Source organism: Ctenopharyngodon idella, chromosome 1, assembly GCF_019924925.1.
Source record: "Ctenopharyngodon idella isolate HZGC_01 chromosome 1, HZGC01, whole genome shotgun sequence".
In the NCBI taxonomy this organism is placed as follows: domain Eukaryota; kingdom Metazoa; phylum Chordata; class Actinopteri; order Cypriniformes; family Xenocyprididae; genus Ctenopharyngodon; species Ctenopharyngodon idella.
In genome coordinates this window covers 37,908,429-37,925,092 of record NC_067220.1, presented here as the reverse complement: position 1 = coordinate 37,925,092, position 16,664 = coordinate 37,908,429, and the positions used below count along the sequence as shown (strand labels likewise).

The 16,664-nt window shown below is 36.1% G+C and overlaps 2 protein-coding genes across 6 annotated transcripts in view; one reads left to right on the top strand and one right to left on the bottom strand.

Moving 5' to 3' along the window:
- The window catches only part of pnpla6 (patatin-like phospholipase domain containing 6), a 34,545-nt gene extending 20,964 nt beyond the window's left edge, over positions 1 to 13,581 (bottom strand). For 4 of the 5 annotated variants that reach the window (XR_007929370.1, XM_051888888.1, XM_051888877.1 and 1 more), the window contains exons 1-6: positions 13,502 to 13,581; positions 7,092 to 7,174; positions 2,485 to 2,538; positions 1,033 to 1,120; positions 721 to 895; positions 79 to 219 (exon numbers count right to left, since the gene is read on the bottom strand). Coding sequence is in view for 4 of the 5 variants with exons in the window: in XM_051888888.1 (XP_051744848.1) it covers positions 79 to 219; positions 721 to 895; positions 1,033 to 1,120; positions 2,485 to 2,538; positions 7,092 to 7,136 (503 nt within the window). In the remaining variant the exon portion in view is untranslated. The remainder of the gene's footprint in view (positions 1 to 78; positions 220 to 720; positions 896 to 1,032; positions 1,121 to 2,484; positions 2,539 to 7,091; positions 7,175 to 13,501) is intronic. The other variant, XM_051888904.1, reaches the window with a different exon arrangement.
- A 1,208-nt stretch (positions 13,582 to 14,789) lies between these two features.
- lipt1 (lipoyltransferase 1) lies at positions 14,790 to 16,101 on the top strand. Its single transcript, XM_051893978.1, has one exon. It carries the CDS (start codon positions 14,952 to 14,954, stop codon positions 16,068 to 16,070), a length of 1,119 nt encoding a protein of 372 aa, XP_051749938.1. The 5' UTR covers positions 14,790 to 14,951; the 3' UTR covers positions 16,071 to 16,101.
- The last annotated feature ends 563 nt before the right edge of the window (positions 16,102 to 16,664 follow it).

The window sequence follows — 16,664 nt, the reverse complement described above, 5'->3', positions numbered from 1 at the left end:
TACATTATATGTCATATTTTACATTATAATCAAGTGTTTCGATGTGAAGAAAACTCAACGACCCCAATAGAAGCATACCGCACGTTCTTGAGCATGTAGAGCACCTCAGATGGCAGGTGAGAGTTGGCCACGTCAAACTCTGTGAGATCTGCCTCCAGCACTGACGGAGGAGGTTCCTTCATCTGCAGAGTGGGCACTTCCTTCTTAAAGCGCAGGATTCTGAGGGACAGAGACATGACAGGATGCTTGGGAATCTTCTGAGACAATAAAAATAACCAAAATGGAGTGGTGCAGGGATAACGTCAAAACCCGGAAGACTAATTCGTCACAGGTTCCCGAGATTTTCCAATGGGGTTTTTCAATTTATGAGTAAAATAAGGTCTGTGGTAAACATAAGTTGATGATACTTGCACATTTTATTCTACAACGTAAACTGGACACACTCACACTCCAAACGTGCTTATCTAGTTACTTATTAGAAACATGTTTTTTAAAAAGCTTCAAAATTCACATTTTTGATATGGGTGTGTGTTTACGTTGAGGAGCAAAACATTCAAGTAAAGTCAAGTTATGTTTACCAAAGACCTTATTTAGCTCATAAACTGAAAACCCCCATTATAAAACCCCACAGGAAAATCTCAAAGAAACCACTGGCGAATTAGACTTCCGGGTTTTGACGTCATCCCTGCACCACTCTGTAAAGACACTAGAGAAACTCACTTTTTGGCAATATTCAGCATCTTCTGTTTCTTTTTGAGGCGGGGCCTGGAGGAGGAGGTGGAGCCCACCAGTGAGGAGGTGGACTGAGACACCTTCCTCATAATCTTCCTTCCATAAAACAAGACTTTGTCTCTTTTACGAAAACGATACTTCGGGGCTTCCTGAGCCTCGAGTTCTGAGAGAACACACCAAACAAACAAGATAAATAAGATAAGAATGTTCTGAAATCTAGATTACTTGATCACTTTAAAGAGCTTAGAAAAAAGTAATAAAATAAATATTAATTTCACAAATGAGTTTTTGAGAACTAACTGCGGAGCTGCATCCTGCGCAGGACAAAAAATATGAGGACAGCGATGAGAAGGATGGCGACTCCAGCGCCGATTATGATTCCCACCACCTGTACGGAAACAGAAAAAAAGAGTGCGATGTTCAGTATGAGATATGTGTATGAGGTACAGTATGAGATACATGTCATGAAACCAAGGTTGGGCAAAAGTCTATGACAAGTCACGCAGGTACTGGGCTACCCCGCATCGGTTGTCGTTCCACGCGGTCTAAAATGTGACCCTGGACCACAAAACCAGTCATAAGCATCACGGATATATTTGAAGCAACAGCCAACAATACTTTATATGGGTAAAAATTAACGATTCTTCTTTTATGATTATGAATCATTTAGGATATTAAGTAAAGATCATGTTCCATGAAGATATTTTGTAAATTTCCTACCGTAAATATATAAAAAAATTATTTTTGTGAGTGGATATGCATTGCTAAGGACTTCATTTGGACAACTTTTCTCAATATTTAGATTTTTTTGCACCCTCAGATTCCAGATTTTCAAATAGTTGTCATCTCCAAATATTGTCCTATCCTAACAAACCATACATCAATGGAAAGCTTTTTTTATTCAGCTTTCAGATGATGTATAAATCTCAATTTCAAAAAATTGACCCTTATGACTGGTTTTGTGGTCCAGGGTCACAAATAGTCTGAATATAAACACTTATTATAGGTGTACTGTAGTGATTCGGGATAAGACAAAAAATACAGTTTGGAAGGATTCATGATGTACTCGCTCATTATATAAATTGTGTACATTTTGAACACAAAAAGTTACATAGTGCACCTTTAATTTTAATTAATGGCAACATTTAATCTAACTTTTTGAAAATAGACAATGACATCAAATTTGAATCTGGAAAAGTAAAGTAACAATACTGGGGTCAGTATGATTTTTTTTAAGAAATTAGAAATTCTGTACTTTTAAAAAAATGACAGTAAAGACATTAATAATGTTACAAAAGATTTATATTTCAAATAAATGCTGTTCTTTTGAACTTTTGATTCATCAAAGAATCCTGAAAAAATGTATCACGGTTTCTAAAAAAATATTAAGCAGCACAACTGTTTTCATTTTCAAAATTGATAATAATAAGAAATGTTTCTTGAGCAAAATTCAGCTTTGCCATCATTAGGTATAAAATTACATTTTAAAACATATTAAAATAGAAAACCATTATTTAGTTATACAGTAATAATATTTCACAATATTTTTTTTACTGTATTTTTGATCAAATAATGGAGAATTCTTCAAAATAAAATAAAATAAAATAAAATAAAATAAAATAAAATACAGACCACAAAAATAATATAATGTTACAGGAAATACCTCATATGTCATGTGTATGATAACATGTTTATTGTTAATTCATAGTGAAAGATTATAAGACACAAGACTATGATTCAGTGTTTACTGACCATGCTGGTCTGCAGCTGATCCTCCACTAAACTCTTGATGTTTCCAAACCCGTCCTGCCGTAAAACACACAGGATGTTAGTATAACCACATTTTGATAATAACACAACACTGGGGTTAAAAAGGAGAACATAACTAACTATAGAAATTGGTCCATGAGAGATAGAGAGGACAGGAAGAGAAATCTGCGTAAGATAAACCCATTTTGATATTCAAGCACAACCATAATTTCCTGTCCCTTGATTATGTAAACCTTTCATCTCTCTCCTTCGTGCCGTCATTCCTTCAAGCATTCCCACTCTGTCACTCTTCTTCTCAATCATTCCTTTCTTCTCTCTTTCTCATCTCATTTATTTTCAATAAAGCATTGTTAACAAGGCCCACAATGTATCTGAAGTGAACAGCAGAACTGTTTCTAGCTTCTGAATAATAATGAAATTTACGCAGACATACATATGCCAAAATCATTTTCTTAAGTATTTTTGTCTTGTTTTACTGTAAACTATCTCAACATCCTTAAAACAAGATCAGTTGAGAAGACCATTTGTCTATGATAAAAGACTATGAAGCTAATTCATCTTTAACCAAGCATGTTTTTCTTGTAAAGCATTTTCTTTTCTTTTTTTTTGCAGATTTTGTTTGAAATATGCTTAAAAAAAGGAGGCCAAATTATTTTCAAATGGGGAAGAAAAATAAACATCTCTAAAAACAAGTCTTAATATCTTATGCAGTTGTGCTACTCAAGTAAATTTTCTTGTTTAAGGATGTTTACATTTTTTGGGGCTAATGACTAAGAAATGTTGTTGTTTTATTGCAGTGAGATTAAATTAACTTAAGTTAGTACGCATTTTATATGAGTGCAACATTCTTCTAAATGTTGAAGGTCTTTAAAACAGAAGTGGTAGATTTTATCAGTGTCTGATGAAAGCCACAAACCCATGTGGAAGTTAAGACATCCTCTGAATTTATCAACACATACTTATTGGTGACTTCAGAGTGTGCAGTATTTACAATCTCTCTCAAATGTCACTCACAATTGTGTTGCTGCCCATGGTATTAAAGGGTTAGTTCACCCAAAAATTACAATTCTGTCATTAATTACTCACCCTCATGTCGTTCCACACCCGTAAGACCTTTGTTCATCTTCAGAACACATCCCCAAGAGAAAGCAATGTAATTACCACATTCAAGGTCCAGAAAAGTAGAAAAGACATCATTAAAATAGTCCATGTGACTACAGTGGTTCAACCTTAAGTGACGAGAATACTTCTTGTGTGCAAAAACAAAAATAACATCTTTATTCAACAATTTTTTCTCTCCCATGTCAGTCTCCTGCACTGTTCAGTGCTGCGCTTCCGTGTTAATGTCCAAACGCCGGCTCAGTATTGGCCAATAATGAGCCAATCGGCGTTCTGATGTAGAACCTGGAAGCGCTGCACTGTGTTTACAACATGAACAGTGTCAGAGGCTGACAGGAAAGTACAAAAAGTATTCTCGTTGCTTCATAAATTTAAGGTTGTAGTCACATGGACTATTTTAACGATGTCTTTACTACTTTTCTGGACCTTGAATGTGGTAATTACTTTGCTTTCTCTTGGGGATCAGAAAACTGATCAAAAATATCTTAATTTGTGTTCCGAAGATGAACGAAGGTCTTATGGGTTTGGAACGACATGTGGGTGAGTAATTAATGACAGAAATTTCATTTTTGGGTGAACTAACCCTTTAAAGATGCACTAAATATTTCAGGGGCTATGGAGACAATGCCCCATGTACAATAAATGTAGACTTTTCTAGTCCACTGATTTTAATGTACTTTTCACCTTAAAGGGTTAGTTCACCCAAAAATGACAATTCTGTCATTAATTACTCACCCTCATGTCGTTCCACACCCGTAAGACTTGCACGTCAAGCAAGTACAGTTCAGCTTCCGTTTACCATATTTGAGGGCTCTATGTATGTTTGCTGATCAATGTGTGTATATGAATAAAAGCCTAACGTAACTTAACACTTGAAAATATTATTTCTTAGTGCACCTTTAATATAAACTTTATAGACTAGATATAACTTTATAGTTTATAGACTTACAACATTCAGAACGATGTTTCGCAAGCAAATACGCCTTTGCGTTTTGTAATCTTTGGACTGAGATATGGATTTGTGCAATTCAGTATTCCAATTCCAGGAAGAAGTTTGTTGCATCTAGTTACATCCTCTAAACTCTCACTTTGCCCATCATGATAGAGCTAAAAAAGCTTTCTAAACAAGTCACATGATCAGATTAGCTGCAGAAAATCTGCCCAGCTATAAAACACAGCTGCCAAGGATCTACACAAAGAAGATTTGTGAGAGAAGGACAAGAAGGTGGTAAAACAAAAGTGAACAGCTGCTGATATTGATGTGTGAACAGATTAATGAAAGTGGGGTTGGGTTTGTGAAGGAACGTGAATGAGGTGCAAGGTGCATGATGGGAAAGCAGTGCAGCTGCTTGTCTGTATGTGTGGATGAAGACATTCCGCAATGCGAAAGAGTCCAAAACTTGAGGGATATTCACATTATGATTAACTTTGGATAATGGCTTTTTTGTACCTGTAAACAGGACGTCAACACAGACCAGAGACGGGACACGATGAAGATGGACGCAAAGAAGAGAACTCAGATGTGCCAGCAGAGCAAATACTGTACCAGACACAGCAAGCTCATGCGACGCTCGAAATATTGGAAGAAAAATATTAATATTGAATTGGGGGTTGGGGTTTATATGAATGTATCTATGAAGGGAACTGACAGTCTTCAGAAAAGTTGAGACGGCATTTTCTTTTCCTTTTACCTCAATTTAAATTAGTACCCAAAGAAACGCTATATCGCTGCTGTTCCATAAGTGCCACCTACTGTCAGAGAGTGAATTTGCATTTTCATTCAGTCCATCTGCTGTTTTTGTTTTGTGCAGGTGTGTCTTATGTAGCATAATTTTACAAATCTAAATTCAGACAATTCTGTTTTTGCTTTAAATCTTGAAATTATACAATCAAACCAAAAACAACTGCTCATTGTTTGGATCATGATTAAATGCAGTCAGTAATTGCCTATAATTTCATATGGCTCTCAGTGAATATGTTTTTTGTTTAAGTCCATTCCATTTAAAAAGACTGAAATGAATCGTTTCAAATCTTAAGGTTGCCCTACAAATAAAGCTTATCCGTAAGTTTGACTGAATGAGCTGTCATTTTTTCTTTCATCATGAGAACAATGTAAGGCTTGGTATTTTAACGTAACATGTTATAACAAGAATATCTATGGCAAGAGCTCTTTTCAGTCGCTGTTTTCTATCCTCGTGATTATTTTCTTTTGTCCCTTTGCATACCACTGTAATAGTATGAAGAACATATACTGCACATTTGTGGTCTGTTCTCCCGATATAATTTACGATATATCCCATTAATAATTCACTGGAATGCACAAAGAATCTCTCGTGTTTCTCCTCAAAGCCTCATGTCTCTTTCCAGGTTTGTTTTCACAGGTAAATACAATTTATTATTTGAAAAAATTATGGAAATCACTTTGAAATAGTATCACGCAATGCTGAAGTTCATGAAAATTTTTTTATTAAGGCAACATATATTATATAATACAGATATCCCATAGATTCAGGTCAGGCATATTGGCTGGCCAATAAAGCACAGTAATATCATGGTCAGCAAACCACTTGGAAGTGGTTTTTGCACTGTGGGCAGGTGCTAAAGTCCTGCTGGAAAAGGAAATCAGCATCTCCATAAAGCTTGTCAGCAGATGGAAGCATAAAGTGCTTCAAAATCTCCTGGAAGATGGCTGCATTGACTTTGCACTTGATAAAACACAATGGACCAACACCAGCAGACGTCACGCCCCCCCCAAATCATTATTGACTTCAGAAACTTCACACTAGACTTCAAGCAGTTTGGATTCTGTGCCTCTCCAGTCTTCCTTCAGACTCTGGGACCATGATTTCAACATGAAATGCAAAATTTACTTTTATCTGAAAAGAGGACTTTCGACCACTGTTCACTGTCCAGTTCTTTTTCTCCTTAGCCCAGGTAAGATGCTTCTGACATTGTCTCTGGTTCAGAAGTGGCTTGGTAGTCCTTTTCCTGAAGATGTTATCACTATAGTTGTATTTAACCCGTCCGTTATGGCCTGTTGAAAGTACCTTGTTGATGATTTTACACTATTAAATGTCCTTTTAATGTTTGTTGGTTGAAGTGTGAGTAGAATAATGTCATCTCATTGTACCCAGTTTAAAAGTAAAACGTATAATCGCGTTCATAGAGCGAGTCCTTCACTGACTGTTAACAGCTTAACGGAAGTTACACCCATAATTCACGCAAAGCGTCATGGGGCGTAGGAATAAGGTGGATACAGGAAATATAAATACAGAAGCAGATTGGGTTAGAGATGTTGACAGATAACTGCCATCAATCCAAGACATGCAAAGAGAGCTCAGGAAATCGGGCTGATTTGTCTAATTAATTACTCCATTGCACTCACATTGAAACTTCTGAAAGCTCAGACTGAGAGGGTAAAGTTGTGTGTATATGTGGATAAGGTAAAGCATTAGGGTGGTGCTGCTCACCTCTGAAGGTTCGGCAGACTCGGGGCCTGATGTGCTCTGTCCCATTCTACCGCAACGCACAGCTGGGCCATCAACAACAGGCACTGCAACACACAGCAAGACAACAGGCTTCATGCAACATGCAAAGCATGTTATTTTTACGAACATATTCACTTGAAGTCCATGCATATTACAGGGATCATCTGGATGGATATTATTACAAGAAAAAAAAAAGAAAGAAAGAAAAAAAAAGAAAAGAAAATGGCACTAAATTATAAAACAGATCATGGATGATTACTGGTCAACACAGCTTCTCAGCCATGCAATGCACAATATAGTAACAGCTAGGGCTGGGTAAAAAAATATCGATTTCTCGATTTTAATCAATTCTCATTTTTACGAACCGATATCGATTCTTAAATCCCAAGAATCGGTTAGTCTAGTCTGTTTTCAGTTGATGAATGAATAGAACATTGTAGCGCTCTTCCCATCCAATAAATGGCAATAAGATTTGTGCTTTGTTACTTTTGATATGAAACAAAGTCTCAGATTTCAAATTCTGTCCATTTTATTACAAAATGTTTGATGTGGCGTGACAGATGGCTGTAACCTCAGATCAAGAGAGGCGGCAACGCGAAGCGCGGGTGAACTGATCATCCCCTCCGCTTTAATACCAGTTACAGCGAGTGTATGAATCGAATCGAACATTATTGAATCGAATCGAATTTAATTGAAACTGAATCGAATTGCAAGCTTGTGAATCAAAATCGAATCGAATTTTTAAATTTGAGTCAATACCCAGCCCTAGTAACAGCTATGGCACGCAATTTGCTTAATAGAAAATCTTTTTATAAAATTTGTGCCATTAATATTTTAAATTATGTATTAAACATTTTACAGTGTTGTTATTGTAAAAACTAAATTAAAAAAAGTGTTTCACTAATCTTAGATCAAATTTACACTTAGGTGGGTGTTTAAATCGAAATCATGATCTTTTAACGATTAATCATGCAGCTCTACTAATAACAGAAATAAAATGTTTAAGTTGAAGTAAAAAAAATTACTAAAACCGTAATAAAAAATAAATTAAAGATAAATAGAAATAGAAAAAAAAAAAACTATTAAAAATGACAAAAGCACACACCAGTTACTAAAAAACTACATTTTAAATACAAACTGAAAATATAAAATTAAAAGCAAATTCAAAATATTAATAAATACTATAATAACACATAAAATAATACTAAAATAACACCGCCATTTTATAAGACTTAACCTATAAAACAACCTATAATAATTATTATTATTATAACATTTAATCCCTTATTGTGTATCACACAGATACGAACAAACAAGTAAAACCAGTATTTAAAACATTTTGCTGCCAGAGACGATTCATTACATTTGGCAGTAAACAGAGAATATGTAAATATTGTAGTAATGTTAATGTAAACAGTGCTCAAAAACAGGTCTGCCAAAGATCACAATCAGCAGAGGAAACTCTCCAATCACAGCCCCTCCCCAAACTGATGTCATCATCCCTAACAGACACCCAATAGCACACACACATCCATATGGCCTTACAGCACGAGTAATTCGTTTTCATTCTGATCTTCCTCCTAATACCCAGCATAACTCTATCTTCACTTGTTCCTTTCACATCCAGGGTTGCGTGAGCAGACTGCATGTACACTGAACACACGCTCACTGATTTTGCTGACCTATGCAGCATACAATAAAAGCCCTTCACATTCATTACATGCATAAGCACGTTTATAGCGTGAGACTGAGAGCCAAACCTACAACAAAAACTGCATGTTCGCTTGCATCTACCATTTAAAAAAAAAAAAAACTGAGCACAAGACCATGCTAAAGCCATTCAGTGATGACATCACCGTGTCTGGAGGCAAACAACTGAAATCATTGGGGGTGGACAGAGGATTAGATTACAGAGATCACAGCAAACATGAAGGGATTCATCCACATATCCATATCTGATTGTGAGCGTGTATAAAATTAACTGGCAATGATGACTGGAGATGACTGCAAAAAATGTTTGTAATTTTAGACCAAAAATGCTACCTTAAAAACCTGTAAATTGGTTTTAAGTTCCCTTTGGTATACTATAAATGGGGGGAAAACTGTAACAAATCTAACATTCATGGAATTTTACAGTAAAATACTGGTAAATGTGCATTTTTGGAAGTAAAAAAGAACAAATTATCTTATAGTTTACAGTGAATAGCTGTAAACTGACATTCCCAAAATTCCCTGTGTAACACATTTTAATAATTGTTTCTTCTTTTTTCGATTATGTACAATAGGATTTTATGTTTCATCTTATTTTGTTTGTTCTATGTTACATCTTGTTAAATGAAAATTTACTGCATTATTTTAGTGTCATGAGTGTTACCATGATGGTGTTTAGTATTTGTGTGTATGACACCATGCACCATCTATATATTAGTTTTTCTCTCAGCTTGTGGAAAAGCTGCTTGTGATGAACTTTGATTCATCATGTCTTTCTCTTTAGCCCCGTGTTATTATGGTGGATGTGTGATGAGCTAAAGAAAAAAAAGAAGAAGGAAAACCTGACCATGCTGTGTGTAAAACCCCTCCTGTTCGAACCACCCGCTCTAAGCGGGACTCGAAACCGGGTCTGCTGGCATGGGAGTCGGGCACTCTAACAAGGAGGCTAAAGACCGCAGTCTCTAGCATCAGTCGCTAGAGCACCTCTTGAGATCAAGGAGTGAAGTTTATACGCACAGCTCTTACTGGCCTATGTCCGTTACACTCACCCCCCTAAACCTCACTCCCATCCGGGTCACGGCACCAATGTAACCCCTCCTGTTCGAACCGCCCGCTCTAAGCGGAACTCGAACCCAGTCCGCCGGCATGAGAGTCAGGGGTTCTAACAAGGAGGCTAAAGACCGCAGTCTCTAGCGTCAGTCGCTAGAGCACAGATCAGGGGAGTGAGGTTTACACACACAGCTCTTACCGGCCTATGTCTGTTACATGTGCTTTACTCTAAAACATGCAGCGCGTCAGACTATATATTTATAAAATTACAACACAACCATTGCAATTTGATGATCAGACTAAGCCATATCACATTCTCTCAACCATGCATTGTCAAAATTAATAAAACAGTTACTGGGCAACTGGAAAGTAACACCGTTTCAATGCAGATTTTTACTCGCATTTGATGCTTTGAACGCTGGCTAACATGCAGCTCTGTAAGATCAATCTGTGCATGAAATAAATGTATTAGAAAAAGTAACATTTTGCAGTTTATTAGGTAATTATTGAAGGCCACAGTAATCAGAAACACCCCTCCACCCACAACCTTTTTTTTTTCTTCTTGGATTTACACAATTCACGTGGGTCATATTTTTTGCAAGTCACATCCTTGCTAATTCAGCAGAAAAGGGCTGTTAGCTTTACCAGTTTAAAATGTATTTTTCTTTTGGTAAATTACAATTTAATTTAGATTGTAAAATGTGCAGGTTGTTCAAATGTTTAACATTTTTACTGTATTTTTACTGCTTATACAGAAAAAAGAGGCCTACCAAGTGATTGTATCACATTCAGACTGATTATAGGCTGAGATAGCATTGAAAAACTCTGACATTCAATAACACACTATAGAATAACAAGAGAGTAAATGGAAACCACAGGGCAATAATGACGCGGGAAAGAGAAAGAAAAGCTGAAATGCCTGTATTCGTTACTCACTAATGGGCACCTTCTAATAGCCATTGTCCTCAGTTAACAATGCCCTTAGTATGCACCCTTAAGCATGAGAGAACACACACACACACACAGACTTACAGACACAGTTTTGTTTCAAAGCCCCCAACTGCCAGACACAACACTCGACTATTCAAGAAGAATCGTCAAAGCTGCACTTCATGATATTAGACATGTTCAGTGGTCAAGTGAGACCAACAGCCTAAACACACGGTCAACATTTTTGTGAACATTGATTTCAAATTTTATGCATACAGATTCTGCTGCGACAGAGACGACTCATGCATAAACTCAAGCAAGACTTTGATGAAAACAACTGCTGGCACTTTAAATGAATAGAGTACAAAATAGGGCCTGAAACTCATTAAAAATGTAAATGTTTTTTTTTTCTTCAACAAATGGTCAGTCAAAGGGGGTCCTTAACCCTCAAAAAAAAAAAAAAAAAAATGTTCATCAAATTAACTGAACTTTGAATGAGTGTTTTGTACTAGCACAAATTATTTTTTAAGTATCGTTATTAGTTTTGTCTGAAATAGAAATTTCACTGACCGAAACGTTTTAATTAGAAAAATGTAAAAATTTAAAGATTTCAAACATTTTAATTAGCACTTCTCAGAATGTTTGGACCGTGTCAGCATATATTTCGTCCACACAACGACAAGTTACAACAGGTAAACATGTCAGCACTGTGAATGCACTTCACCTTGAGCAAAAAAAGATGCTAGAGTAGCAATATGTAAAATTTGTTCGTCTGAAATATCAAGACGAACTTTGTGACAACTCAAAAAATTGAATTGTTGAATTTACTTAAAAAAGCAATGTCAAGTGGTTCAACAACTATATTGAGTAATTTGTACAAATAATAGTTTAGTTGTATGAACAAAAGAAATTCAAGTAAAGCTGACAAAATTTCTTTGAGTAAATACAAATCATTTGGTGTCGGGCCGACTAACTTCCAAACAGTGTTTTTGAAATTCTACTTACTCCACCTTTAACGGAACATTAAACACTAACATAAACTAAGAACATTTTTTCCTTTACTGAAAAACACATAAAATAAACTTTAATTCCTAAATTGACTCTCCTATTGCAATCCCTTGAAAAGCATGCTGGGAACTACGGATCCACTGCTAAGTTAGTTATGTCATCAATAATTTTTGCGTTTCACTCAGCAATGTTAAGTTGACTGAACAAACACTTATTAAGTAAAGCTGACAATGCTGAAAATACTCATTTTTAGTAGAAACAACTAAAATAAATTAAGTTCATGTAGTTATGTGAGTTTTTAAGTAATGTGAACAAGGATGGTTTGAGTGAATCTAACAACAGTTAAAGTTCAGTTTTTATCACCTGAGAAAATAACACCCCAAACAGCATACCAAGTTTATTACCCAAATTTAAATTATCCAAATTTTATTTTCAGTTTTGGCTAAATGAAAACTTTAATTTCAGTTTCAGCGTTTCTGCAAAAAAATAATTTCAGTGCATCACTAATTTTTATAATCTAAAATTTGGGAAATGTCTGAATACAGTTTACAACAGTGTTTTTCCAGCAGTACACATTATATAAACACACAGAATAGATCAAATGTATTAAATATATAAATAACCAATAAACCAGCAATTTAGCTTAAGCTGCCAGTCAGTAAGGGCTAGTTTGAAGCCAAATCTTAGTTATTGATAAACATATTTCCCATAAATTGAACGAATTTATCGATTTTTTTGCTTGTTTGTACTACTTAACATGCTGAATGTTGATCTTACAAAAAGAGGTCGTCCTTTGCTAAACACTGCTAAACATTATATTTTGTCATTCTGAATATATTTTACTACGTTTATTAAACATCAATTCAACATATTATCATAAAATTATGATTTTTTATTTTTTTTTTGTATGATTTTAAGTATCAGATATGGTCAAGACCTCTAAGGAGGGATGGACAACAAATCAATATTTTAAGGGGGGATACAGACATTTGATGTGTTTAAAACTAGCTTCTTTTTATCCTACATTAAATGTATTAATAGTTTGTCTAACTTACCTAACAGTAAACCCCGGATAGCTAATGGAATTAGCACCTTTGCTCAGTAATTGGACGCTAATACATTAAAAGTGCCTGCTGCAAAGAGCAGCCACAGTTGAAGCGGGCTGGTCCAGCACACAGGTCTGTGTCTTCCACTGCCCAAAGTCTATCACATGCTATAGGCCACATGCTACTTTAACACATTATACCTGAGACTTATGCTCATCCATCCCTATGTCATATGCAAAGCTGAACGTCATCAGTTGTTGAGAAAATTAAACTGCATCACACGGATGGTCTCATCAGCTGATCATGGGATAAAACATGGATAGCTCTGAATAGCGGTACACTGAAGTTAAACACGCATTTTAGAAAGTGATTGTAGATCTGTCTTGCTATTGAAAGCCATGACTCAGCCGTAAGGTCTCGATGTTTTTTCTCTGCATTCAGTGTTGTGAAGTGATCCGTCCGGCGGGCTGCAGTTGGTGGTGATGCTGTGCGGTGACCTCGGCAGATCAACACACAGCACCATCTGCGACCTCAAGCTGGAAACTCTCAGGGGTACACGCACAATAAACTCACACTGAATATAAAACGTGCTGTCACATAATCCGGATGACCAGTAAACTGTACATAATGTTTGGTTGATAACCCTACCTGAAAGCGACGGTCCGTCCCGATCTGTCAAACAACGATCATACCGGAAACATCCGCTCAGAGCTCTGCGTAGACTCCTCCCAACAACCAATCAGAGATGACAAGCTGACCAATCAGATTTCAGAGAATTGACATTTACCGATTCCCTCCCCCATTGTTATTTACAAAACGTTTTCAGTCTTTAGCTTACTCTAACATACTCACATATAAAAAGAAAATGTAAGAAAATGATTTTTTAATTTTTTAATTATTTGCAGCTTTTTAGACTACACAAAACATCCCCCATGACTTATCGAGTCATCTTTTGAAGCAAAAAAAATATATATATAATTAACTAAAATACAATTAGAACTGAGGTCAAAATAGCTATTCAGAAGTAACTAATCATTTAAGCAAGTGTAATAAAAGCTAAATCTAAATTTCAGGTACGTATCACTAACTATGATCTATGACAGGAACCGAATTTAGATAAGTGCAGTGTGTTTCAAGGAAGATAAAATTCTCTGAATAAGTCCGATATTAACTTAAGAGGACAAGGGTGAGCTTGATCAACTGATCAAAATGCGCACCATTTATCAAAATGCTGTCATTCTGATTGAATTTAGTAATTTCCTAATCTCATCCCGAATCTTAATCATTAACTACTTTGAGAGGAGTAACTTGGATCTTGTACTGATCACATTACAGCTGTCAAACTGCATTATGCATGATGAATTATCTAATACCACCTAGTGGTTATCTTTAAATATACAGACTCTTCACACAGTGCGACGAACACCGACTGTGAACAAAAGCACGCATGCAGATTGATAATAATAATTATTAAAATAATATTTATAATAATATTATAATTCATTAATGTAAATTCAAGAATGTTATGGTTAAAAACCTTTTTTTATGATAATTATGATATGATAATTATAGTCCTTTTATAGTACTTTCTGAGGTAAAGTGAGACAGTGGTTTCATGTTTGTAGCCAAAAGTTTGATGGAAATAAAATACAACAACCTCCTAAAACACGTGACCAACTTTGACCAACAAGAGATCAAACGCCTGCCTCTAGATCATGTCAAAATAAAAGAGCTTCACGAGTGCATTTTTGTGATTAAAGTATTTAAACAATACCTGAGGAAGCGTTTATATTATTATTATTGACATATTCTTTTTATTTATTTACCATTACATACTTTAAATATTCTAGTGTTTTATCATTCAATTTTGTCGTGCAGGACTTTTATTTTGATTTGTAAGGAAACGTGATCCTGTTGAACCGGTTGTTAATGTTAACATGCCGCTGCAGCAGGCATGGGAATAAGCGGTACACATAAACTGTGCATACACTTTTTGACGTGCGATATTGTCCCGAAAGTATTCGCTACACACCTCAGAAACGAATGATCTGTAATATATTAGAGCTTTACCAACATTTCGAGAGATTAAAGGTCAGCGATGATTTTGAGACTGTCAAACAGGGCATGTGTCCTCTCTGGGTCAGCTCGCCTCAAAAGCACTTTGTCAACCTACTTCGATGAGACAGGAAAAGCTGGTATCATCCTAAAATCTGCGTCAGCTGGCATATTTGAGAACCTGGCCTTAGAAGACTGGATTCACGATCACGTGGATCTGCAAAACAGAAGCTTATTGTTATTATGGAGAAATTCCCCTGTGGTGGTCATAGGCAGACATCAAAACCCCTGGCAGGAGTGTAACCTTCCCTTGATGAGGCGCTTGGGGATCCCGCTAGCGAGACGTCGCAGTGGAGGTGGGACGGTTTTCCATGATTTTGGAAACATCAACATGACCTTCTTCACCTCCAAGAAGAAATATGACCGTCCCAGAAATCTCAAAGTCGTTACTAGTGCATTAAAAGCACTGAGACCAGATCTAGATGTCGCTGCAACAGACAGATTTGATATTTTGTTGAATGGGCATTACAAGATTTCAGGTACTGCTGCGAAAATAGGCAGAACCTCAGCTTATCATCACTGTACATTGCTCTGTTCTGTGGATCGTTCAATATTGTCCTCAGTTCTGAAGAGTAACGCTTCTGAAGCCATCAAGAGCAATGCTACCCCAAGCGTTCCTTCCCCTGTCAAGAACCTTTCGGATGTGGATCCCACTCTAGACTCCGACACTATCATGGAGGCTATTGCTTCCCGGTACAATAATGAATTTGGCTTTGACAGCCCAGTCATCACAGTTGACCCCACTCATGAAGCTCTTATGCCTGGCATTCATAAGATGACACAGGATATTCAGATGTGGGAGTGGATTTATGGCAAAACTCCCAAATTCAGTGTTTGCACATCTTTAGTTATAGACAATGTTGATATTAAGCTTGACATGGACATCAAAAATGGTACTGTAGAAAAATGTGCTGTGGAAATCCCTGAAGACTGGCTTCCTCCAGAGATGGTGAATGAGTTAACGTCAACTCTCAAGGGCAGTAGATACTGTCCCAGTGAAACTGCAGTGCTGGTGGCGGCGTTCATGAGAACTCGTTCAGTGACCGCTGATGTTGCTGAGAAGATTCATAGATTGTGTGAAGGTGTGCTGTCAGTAATGTGAATAAAAATGAAATCACAAATATGAATATAAATGTGATGCTTGTTTCAAAAACCATGGAGGTTCACTTTAAAGTTGTCTCCTGCACAGTCACACTTCATCTACAAATGCCGAGATTTGATATGAAAAACAAATACTGCTATTAATTCTGATGAAAACCACTGAAATGAGTTTTAAGCACTGTGCAGAGATTCTAGTACTGCAGATATAATGCACATATTTTAATATTTTAACCATCAAGTGTTTGCAAATATTAATAGAAAAATAATATCAGATTATATTAATATTAAATAAGAAATATTCATATTAAACGCTATTGTTAATATTTTAATATTATATTAATAATAATAAATAATAATATTTAATAATATCCCCCAAATTTTATCTATCTATCTATACATCATCCATCCATCCATCCGTCTATCCATCCATCCGTCTATCTATCTATACATCATCATCCATCCATCCATTCATCCATCCATCCATCCGTCTATACATCATCATCCATCCATCCATCCATCCGTCTATCCATCCATCTGTCTATCTATCTATCTATCAATACATCATCATCCATCCATTCATCCATCGTCTATCCAT